Genomic DNA, 10,778 nt, shown 5'->3' with positions numbered 1-10,778 from the left:
CTAGAACTTTAATCAGATCAACGTCATATTTGGTCAAGGCCTTTGCAATGTTAAATTGCACAGATCTAGAGTTTTTGCTGAAGGGCATGTTCGTGGTGGCCTGGCAAAGTTCGATGTTTCGCCATGAAACAGGAAGTTGTTGTAACTTGGGCATACAATGTCCGACCTGTCCAAAACTTCACATGTTTTATTAGAGTCCTGACCACATGGCAATATTCAGTTACAGTTACGCCACCTGTGGATAACAGGAAATTACATGTTTTACACTGTGATTAATTTCTCATAGAGATTTAATCAGAAGCACATCATATATGGTCAGTCTAATCTTAAGGCCTTCGCTATGTTAAATTGCAAAGATCTTGAGTTTTCGTTGAAGGGTGTGTCTGTGGAGGCCTGACAAAGTCTGATGTTTTGCCATGAAAGGGGAATCACATTTTGAGGGCCTAAACATGCTCGAAAACTCATGAAACTTTCCAGATCCGTCAGAAGTGGTGAAAATTTTCGTCTGATATAGGTTTCAGAATTAGGTGTGGCAAAATGGCTCGATAGCGCCATCTACAAAATTTCAACAAAGTGCCCCTTACACTATGTTTCACGTACAAGTATGAAACACACATCTAACAGTCCAATACCTACAAAAAGTCTCTTGGAGCAAAATCTGTAAACCCAACAGGAATGCAGATATTTTGAATTAACTTTGCAAAATTTGTACAATTTTTGCCATTTTCAGACGTTGTACTTTAACTCCTCCTCCTAGAGCTTTAATCAGATCAAGGTCATATTTGGTCAGTCTAATCTAAAGGCCTTTGCGATGTTAAATTGCGAAGATCTAGAGTTTTCACTAAAGGGCGTGTCCGTGGCGGCCTGACAAAATTCGATGTTTTGCCATGAAACAGGAAGTTGTTGTAACTTGGGCATACAATGTCCGATCCCAAACTTCACATGTTTTATTAGAGTCCTGACCTGAAGACATCTACTTGGCAATATTTAGTTACAGTCATAGCGCCACCTGCGGGCAACAGAAAATGACATTTACAGTGTGATTAACTCCTTGTAGAGATTTAACCAGATCAACATCCATATTTGGTCGGTCTAATCTTAAGGCCTTAGCGATGTTAACTTGCAAAGATCTTGAGTTTTCACTGTGGCGGCCTGACAAAGTCTGATGTTTCGCCATGAAAGAGGAAGCTGTTGTAACTCAGGCATACAGTGTCCGATCTGCCCCAAACTTCACATGTGTGATAAGAGTCTTGGCCTAAAGACATCTATATTCCAATATTCAGTTAGTCTTAGCACCACCTGCTGGTAACAGGAAATGGCATTTTCTCCTTTGCACGATAATTCACTCCCCGGAACACATTTGTAAATGCCATAAGTTCTAAACATGCTAGAAACACATTAAATCATGCAACACTTGGCAAAGTACCAATATATCAAATATTCTGAGTATGCCCTTGTTTGTCGACATGGTTTCTGATTAGTTAATTAATTAGTTTCACCTGTGTGTAGTTTAGTGCCTCATTTTGTATTTATACCCAGTATAGTTTAGTTCTTTGGTGTTGCCTATTGAGTGGTAGTTGTGTAGTGCTCCTATGGTTTCTCCTAGGACTTCCTGTGCCAGAGATTTTTTTTTTTATTGTGTTGAGTAAAAGAAGGACTACTGCACTTTTATCCAAGTATTATGTCATCCTCTCTTCTGTCACTGACCCGTGACATTTATATATCCTAATAATATTGAAAATATGTCAAGTAAACAGACTGAATTTAAAATTAAGACCATTTTATTTGTTATATCAATGGATCCATTCATCTATTCTTCAAACGATTTAACCTCTGTAGTAGCATGGTGTTGCTGGAGTCCATGCCAACATCTCAGGCCACAGACAGAAATATATTAAGTTATTAAAATATTTTTTTCCTGGCTGAAATATGTGATTTCCTTTGGAAGTCAGTTGTCCCTTTTGACATCAGCATGTATTGCTCACTTGCTTCATTAAACCCAAACTATGATCCACATGGGCCATTTAAGCTTGCGGCTATATTATTATTTTCATTTATCACTGGATTTAATAAAAAAGCATTTCAGTCCCGGGGATGAACAGCCTATTCATCCCCTTGCAGCCTATGTTATAGGGAATGGCCCGTGACCCTGTCCCCATCATCCAGGAGTGGATTTAGTGATTTGGGGGCCCAGGCAAAATGTAGGAATGGGGCCCTATACAATTGCACACATTTACCTGGATCAACCGTGAGGTTCCTTTCTCTGTTGTGATGCTTGCTGCTGCATGACTGTGTCCCATAGTTGTGTCCAATTTTTCTAAATCTTTCATGTACGTTACAATGGCTTGTCATGTTGTAGACGCCTCGTTTTAGACCCTAAAATAGCAACTCTAGGCTATATGGTGAAATCACACATGGAACTATCCAAGGGGTGGCTTAGAATTGCCATATAATTTTCACCCCAGTGCGGTTACAGTATTCATGTTAAAACAGGTTATAACAGTTTTAGAGTAGGTTGGATACTAGGTGGTACTTTGGAGTGATTTTCACTGTAATTCTAAACTTTAAAACACATTTATTTTTCACTACAAATTTAAATATAACTTAACAAAATAATGAAAAGGAAATTATACATTTACACACTTAAGGATTATTTCAATAAAAAATGAAGTACATATTATGGGGTGTCAGAGTTGACAGTCTGTGTGGAAAGTAACTGCGCATGTGTCCTCTACTTGCGTCCTTCACAGAAACGAGAAAGCATCATTTTAAAACAATAAGAATATAATACGCATTGTTGCTCAATATTTAGATTCAGATGCATGATATTTTAATGTGCTACAAGCAGGATACACAAGAAGCATGTTCAACTTGGACATCACAGCAACTGCTTGAGCATCTGAGCTGAATGCGCATCTCGTATATATAAAAAGCATTTTAGGGGGCCCTTGGCTTTTAGGGGCAGTCACCTACCTTTTCCTAATGGTTAAGTATTTATTCCTCTTACAGCCTATTTTTGGCAGTGGCCTCCTAAACTGTTTTGATTGGCCATTCTGTGAAGTGGAGGCCATTTTGAATGACCATCCAATTACCTCATCTTCAGATGACCCAAAGAACCTCAAGGCATTGACCTTTAAACCACATCCCTGAAATAAGAGAGCCAATCCTGTTTTACCTCTGTGACTCTTCCCAAGGGAAGACCTCGACATTGGTATATGCTGGAAATAGGTGTAATACATAGTAAACCTTTTTGGAAAAGGTGGGTAAAAGAATATCTTGTTTTGTTCATATTCGCCACATACACACACCCATTCTTGACTTTTAAGAGAAGAAAGAATGTATGGACTTTAAATGAACTTTTGCATTTTATCTTATGGCCTTTTAAATGGACTGTAAAAGGTAATAAAATACAATGGTCTATGAGTTTCAATTAAAGTGTATTTATTATGAATGTTATTCACCTAGAATTATTATGGCTACTTATGATATGTTGCAACTGATTGCAAATCAGTGTTTAAGGGCCGGTGTGTTGTAGCCATTAAAGAAAACTTATTTAGTTTAGTATTTATGTTTAACAATTTACATAATTTTTTTGATCACTTCATTTGACTCTTTCTTTTGTAAAGGTTTTTTTTAAATAGAATTTTGGTTTGTATTAATTTTATTGTAATTTCAATCAATATACTATCAACCAATCATTCTGGATTTAAAGGGCGCCTATTATGCAAAATCCACTTTTACATTGGTGTTTGGACATGAATGTGTGTTGGCAGTGTGTGAACACGACCACCCTACAATGAAAAAAATCCACCAGTGGCTGTTTTTTTTTTTGAATCCCCATTAAACCAAAGCAGTCTCATTAGACAAGCCGTTTTGATTCTCTGAGTAGTGTGATGTCACGCTGTTCAGGCCCCGCCCTTGCTCCTGACAGACATTACCATAGTTTCCACCCTCAGCAAGTTGTACATTTCCTCCACGCTCGAGCAGCTGTAGCAGCAACAATGTCTGGTAAGTAACTGAGATGTTTATGTTTATCTTTTTATGTTTATGTGAAATGTGTGTTTTTGACAGAACCTTGTCATGTGAAAGAGAAGTTACTCACGAGACTTGACGTCTGATAGCCAGCTGTCTCTGTGTGTGTGCTTCAGATAAGTGAACTAAGAAAATGATCCATTAGAAGTGTAAACTGATATAGCTTTGGAAAAATAAATTATTAAAAGGTGCCCTAGAACCAGTTTTTACAAGATGTAATATAAGTCTAAGATGTCCCCTGAATGTGTCTGTGAAGTTTCAGCTCAAAATGCCCCATAAATTTTTTTTAAATGAATTTTTTTAACTGCCTATTTTGGAGCATCATTAATTATGCACCAATTCAGGCTGCGGCCCCTTTAAATCGCATGCTCCCCGCCCCCCAAGCTCTCGACTATAATACAATGCATAAACAAAGTTCACACAGCTAATATAACCCTCAATTGGATCTTTACAAGATGTTCGTCATGCATGCTGCATGTATGCGTCAGATCATGTGAGTATGGCATTTATTTGGATGTTTACATTTGATTCTGAATGAGTTTGATAGTGCTCCGTGGCTAAAGCTAACATTACACACTGTTGGAGATTTATAAAGAATGAAGTTGTGTTTATGAATTATACAGACTGCAAGTGTTTAAAAATGAAAATAGCAACGACTCGTCTCCGTGAATACAGTAAGAAACGATGGTAACTTTAACCACATTTAACAGTACATTAGCAAAATGCTAACGAAACATTTAGAAAGACAATTTACAAATATCACTAAAAATATCATGATATCATGGATCATGACAGTTATCGCTCCATCTGCCATTTTTCGCTGTTGTTCTTGCTTGCTTACCTAGTCTGATGATTCAGCTGTGCACATCCAGACATTAATACTGGCTGCCCTTGTCTAATGCCTTGAACATGGGCTGGCATATGCAAATATTGGGGGCGTACATATTAATGATCCCGACTGTTACGAAACAGTCTGTGTTATGTTGAGATTCGCCTGTTCTTCGGAGGTCTTTTAAACAAATGAGATTTACACAAGAAGGAGGAAACAATGGAGTTTGAGACTCACTGTATGTCATTTCCATGTACTGAACTCTTGTTATTCAACTATGCCAAGGTAAATTCAATTTTTGATTCTAGGGCACCTTTAATTAATGATGAAAGAAGAACTATGCTATCTGTGAGAGTGATGGCGATATAGTTGATAATCAAAACCAAGCAGATGTCTTGTTTGTATTTGGCAGAGAATCCAATTGAGGCAAGAGCTGTGATCATGGAGAGGGGGCGGGACACAGCAGTTAATTTGCATTTAAAGGCACATGTATGAAAACAGCCTGTTCTTCACTGATATCAGAAATGAGTATTTACAACATGGATTTATAAATGATCTGTGAGGTATTTTAAGCTGAAACTTAACAGACACATTCTGGGGACATCTGAGACTTAAATCACATCTTGTCCTTTAATAAAGAAGCATTTCAAGAATGTCGGGTAGTGCGTAACAAACAAACAAACAAACCTACAGCCATGCTTCCACAGCCTTATAAGTAGGCAGAAAAAGCCCTCAATAATGATGTTTATATATTTTTAAACATATGGATTAAGTATATGAAAGCAACAGAAATGACAAAAATCTGTAGATTTCTTTTTTTCCTTTTATTGTATGACTAATGAACATAATCAAATTATACAGGGCTATAACATTAAGAAAGCAAACCTTTACAAAGACAATAGCCATTTCCCAGTATACAGTACAGAATAAATCATTCTTTCACTCTGGACTTGTGCACTTAGCTGTTTGTGCCAATGGCCATGTATGCGCATGTTCATCCTTTAAAGTTAGTAGTTACTTCAACTTTTGCAAAGCACAAATGTAGTTTTTTTTTTTTTGTTTGTTTGTTTTTTAAATTACAGCATGTGTTGGTTTTATCCAGTACACTGCAAAATCAAAAAATAAAACCACTTTCACAATCTGGTATGCATATGAAATGCTATAATCTTCCATAAAAAAAATACAAATTCTTAATTCATAACACAATCAAAAAAATATTATTAGATGCAACAAAACAATCTAATTTTATCTATTAATTGATGTGTATGTAAATATTATAATACACTAAATGAATTATTTTCAATCTATCTTTTTTATTGCCACATTACCATATCTTTGAAATGGATTATTCCAAAACTGAACAACCCATTTTTTAAAATTTTCTGAATGACAAACAGTCCCACAGCTAAATAGGGTGCACAGTTTGTAACTGAATTTTTACAATATATATTGAAAACGACAGTGATGAGGGGTGCAAAGCTAATTAATATGAGTTAAAGCTATTCTTGCATAGCACAAAGCTGACTACATAAATATCAAATATGCCTCTAATGTGCAAAATGCATAACAACAGGTTGGTACAAATAAAATGCTGCATCTTTAGAACAAGTATCATCATGGATTTTATATATATATATATATATATATATATATATATATATATATATATATATATATACTATTTCAATACAAGATAAGATATTGAGTTGAAACCACAATTAACTCAAAATTTTATCGCATTCACAAAAGTCTGGTTCCAAAGGACTCCATAACTGTGCATGTGCATACTGTTTTCACACATATCCCAGAGTAAACTTCCAGTCTTTGCTCGATCTGGCACAAACTCAGCAAATTCCTAGGTACTATCAAAAAGGTTCTTGTGAAGGTCAAAGTATATAATAAAGTGGGGTAACATGACATTTATCTGCATCACAAAGTCCAGATAATATGCCAGAAATATCCTTATCCAGTGACATACTCCAAAAAAATCCATTCCAAATTTTTGAAAAAGGAAAAAAAAAAAAAAAAAAAAGTGTATTTTTAAATAAATAAGTAACAAATTGACAAAAACAGAGGAGCACTGCCAACTTAGGCATACATTAACATACCAAGAATAGCAACTCAAACCATAATGATCATAATGGTGTGCCTTTTATCACTTCAATCACAAAAAAGCCCTTACTAATCTATATTGCTACATCAAAGTAAAGTATGATTATGTCAAAGTTCTTCATTTAAAAGAACTTTTTTTTCTCTCTCTCTCTCTCTCTCTCTCTCAATCAAAAAATAGAGAGGATACTCCTTTATAAGTTGTTTTTTTAATAGGTGCTTGAGCAACTGACATGCCACAAACATAAAAAAAAAAAAAAAAAAAAAAAAAAAAAAATGGCATTGTTATAGCATTACAAGACATATTTATATGTAGAACAGTGTATTCACATACATGGATAATACCTAGATATGTTTTCTTTTAGTTTGCATTAACAAGCAGGGACAAACATGTCTGTAATGGATTATGTTTATATGTTCACTATGACTTGTGAGACAAAAGGCAGTGTGGCTGATACTTTCTTTCAGTGATGTTTTTAAAAGGTTGCCCATAACATTAAAACAAACTAAAGTAGAGCACCTTCTAAGAAAGTACCCTTTCAACTTGCAAATATATACAAGGCACTACTCTTGATCCACTCTGACTTGATCACACTAAAGTGATGCTAGCGAGTAACAGCACATAAGTGAAAACCCTAATGCCATAATTGTGCACCAGCCACAATGTTTCAAAAACCATCTACCAAAATAAAGACTAAAGACTATTTTAATGCTAAATATAAAATTGCATTCTGACATCAAGACAGAAGTTTACATTTTTTTTCCAAGAATCTACTGTAGTCCCTCCTCTTAAACTCTTTATAAACTGTGCGACTGCACACGTATACTTGGTTTTCATTTATGAAAAGGCGAATCCAAACTAGTGTCAAGTAGATCTAGGAAAAAAAATGACAAACCCAAATTTTCTCAATGATCTGCACAAATCAAAACACAAAATCACTCTTTCTGGCAAGCACTGAGTTTGTACCTTGTAGTTACATTTAGCAAAGCTCAAAATTAATATTGACATCTCTAACACTTTATATTTACATGAAAACTAAATAAATAGTATGCTTTATGATATAGACTTTAATCTTTTTTTTTAGTTCTCTTCAATTTTTATATCCATGAGTATTTTTTTTTCTCCACTGAGACAATTTTTTATTGCTGTTAATGGAACCCTAGTAGAATATGTCAAATGACATAAGATCTAAAACACAGGCTAAAGAAAACAGAGAAACACATGACAGTTTAAATCAAGCTGTTGATTGGGCATAGAAAAGCTTCACCCATGCAAACTTATTCCATGTACATTGCTAATGTAATGCAAAAACATATTTAAACGTTGAAATAAACATCTTAGAATAGTTCCCCCATTTACTCAAACTGTAGGCTGTTTTTTATTTTGTTTTGTTTTTTTCTGGAACACAGAAGTATAAGTTTTTTTTTTTTTTTTTTTTTTTTTTAATTTTGCACATACACCTACATAGTCACCACATAAAAAAAGACAATGAAAGCACCATAAAAATATTCTATACAAAATTTATACTGTAAATCTTCTAAAGCCTTGTGGTAGCTTCTTGTGAGGAACGGGACTTTAGAAGACTTGGAATGAAGTGTATGGTATATTTTTACTTTTATGGTGCTTGTTGGTGTGTTTGTCCTTTTCAGGTCTGGACAGACATTTTCACTAAACTGCCATTGTAACAAAAAGAGCAAAGAGTCTCATTTTGTGTTCTACAAGATCATACAGGATTGGACCAACATGAAAGAGAGTATATAATGACATAAAATGTATTTATAGGTGATCTATTTCTTAAGGAAATGAGTTTTAAACTATGATTATTACACTGTTTCGATGGTCCACTTTAGACACTCTACTAGTGTCTCGTTCCCTTCCAATGCAGTGGTTTGTACATAATGCAGTCCCTCTCTTTATCATATAGGAAGATACAGTATGTTACATATGTTGACACAAACTTGAAAGTGGGAACTTGACTAACATTGAAACAAATTTGAGACAAATTGTTTCTTTTCACTTTTTTCGTAATTGTTTAGAAATATATGGGGAAAAAGACAGAGGAGAGAGACTTAGTGTGGTTGCACGGCACCCTGTAATTTGGGTTTTTTATTCAAGTAAGTGGCCCAATACACTAAGTTAAAGGTTCCGAAAAGCAACGGGAAGGCTATTCTGGCAATCCTATCGATCTTGCTCACACTGTTGAAGGTCTTTTTTGCCTCGGGAGGTTTGGGTTTCGGCTCTTCCTTGGGCTCGGTTGGGGGAGGGGGGGCACTTTTAGCAATAGTTGCCAAACCAGGGTCTCTGGCAATGTTCGGAGCAAAAGCTGTTGCTGTTGCAGCAGTGTAGGTGTTGTTCTTTTTCAGCAATGACTCCTTCTTCTTCTTTTGCTGTAAAGGAGGTCAACAGGAAGTATGTCATCAGCTGTAAACCTAACTAGAGTATTTAAGATTCTTCTTCATATATTTATTATTTTTCTACTACGCCCTTTTTTAAAGAAGTTAACCAAAAAAAAAAAAAAAAGAAAGAAAGAAATTCTGTCATCAATAGAATGAACTTAGCGCAAAAAGTAAAAGCAAAAACAACAACAACAAAACAAGTTCCATTCCAAGTCAGTGATTTTTATGTGAAGAACAGACATCTTTCTCATAATCATGTGAAAGTTATAAGTATTAGAAAGTTTCAGAAATAATCATATTTTTCCACTCGGAAAAAGGCTTCCCTGTCTGTCAGTCACTTTGACGTGGCGTCGATGTGATGACACTAGGGGTCACACTTGGGAGCCCCAAACACCTCTGATACTTAACTTAAGTTAACTTTCTCTATACCCCCATCTCACAGTGTGGCCTCTTCAGCGACACTGTTGAGGACTTTGCCCAGCAGTTCTCAGCAGTCAAGAAGCAGACAAAGTCTATTAAACACATCTTGCCTCGGCACAACTCCAGCACCACCTACAGGCCGCTGAGAGCATGCACCCCATCTGCCCTTTGCCAAGTGCATTTGCCTGTGGCTGCCACACCAACTCTGCCACAGCCTGAACCCACAGCCCGGCCGCAGCGTAGAGCCTCCCGCTGGAAAGAGCTGCCGCCCATCAATCAGGTGACCACCAAGAACCTGAGGAACACTTCGAAACGTCCCTGAGACGGGCAACCCAGGGATGGCAGAGGCTGTTCTTTTCCAGGGAGCAGTGTGTAGCAGTTTGCTCCTTCCCTGGGTTGCACAGTTTGCGATATGAGCATGCCATACCTTGCCTCCTCATGTTCAACCGTGACCTACACAAATCCCCACTCTGGAAGGTACAGTGTGTCAGGGGGATGCACAGCTTCCTCGCCCATCTCAGGCCAGTTGCAGTCAGGATACACGGAGAAAGGTAGATGTCTATATGCACTCACAGTCACAGATCTGGTAGGCTATGCCTTCCGATGTGGTGGTCAATGCTCCGCTTCAGAAGTCTAGTGGCATGGTTGACACTTTCCCAACCCATTGTGCTGGCTCATCAGGACAATCAGACTCAGCTATGCAATTCAGTTTTCCAGCCACCTACCCAGGTTCAGTGACGTCCTATTTAACTCTGTGGCAGATAAAGAAGCTCCTGTCCTGTGTGCAGAAATTGCAGTCCTCTTGGCGAAGATTGTAATAGATCCTGTCCCTCCAGCCGAGATGTGTTCCTACAACCCTTACTTAATTGTACCAAAGGGAAGCGGTGGGTTGAGACCAATCCTAGATGTACGTGTTCTAAATCAGGCCCAACACAGACTCCCGTTCATGACATTGATGCAGAAACAGATTCTGATATGCGTTCTCCTACAG

The 10,778-nt window shown here is 36.8% G+C and overlaps 1 protein-coding gene across 8 annotated transcripts in view; it reads right to left on the bottom strand.

Moving 5' to 3' along the window:
* Positions 1-5,670: 5,670 nt before the first annotated feature.
* gabra1 (gamma-aminobutyric acid type A receptor subunit alpha1) overlaps positions 5,671-10,778 on the bottom strand; it is a 33,139-nt gene continuing 28,031 nt past the window's right edge. For all 8 annotated transcript variants that reach the window (XM_048166505.1, XM_048166502.1, XM_048166498.1 and 5 more), the window contains exon 10: positions 5,671-9,358. In XM_048166505.1, coding sequence (XP_048022462.1) covers positions 9,041-9,358 — 318 coding nt within the window. In that variant the 3' untranslated portion in view covers positions 5,671-9,040. The remainder of the gene's footprint in view (positions 9,359-10,778) is intronic.

This window comes from Megalobrama amblycephala, linkage group LG18 (assembly GCF_018812025.1).
Source record: "Megalobrama amblycephala isolate DHTTF-2021 linkage group LG18, ASM1881202v1, whole genome shotgun sequence".
NCBI classification, from domain to species: Eukaryota; Metazoa; Chordata; class Actinopteri; order Cypriniformes; family Xenocyprididae; genus Megalobrama; species Megalobrama amblycephala.
The sequence above is the reverse complement of the archived record's forward strand: the minus strand, read 5'-3'. Positions and strand labels throughout refer to the sequence as shown.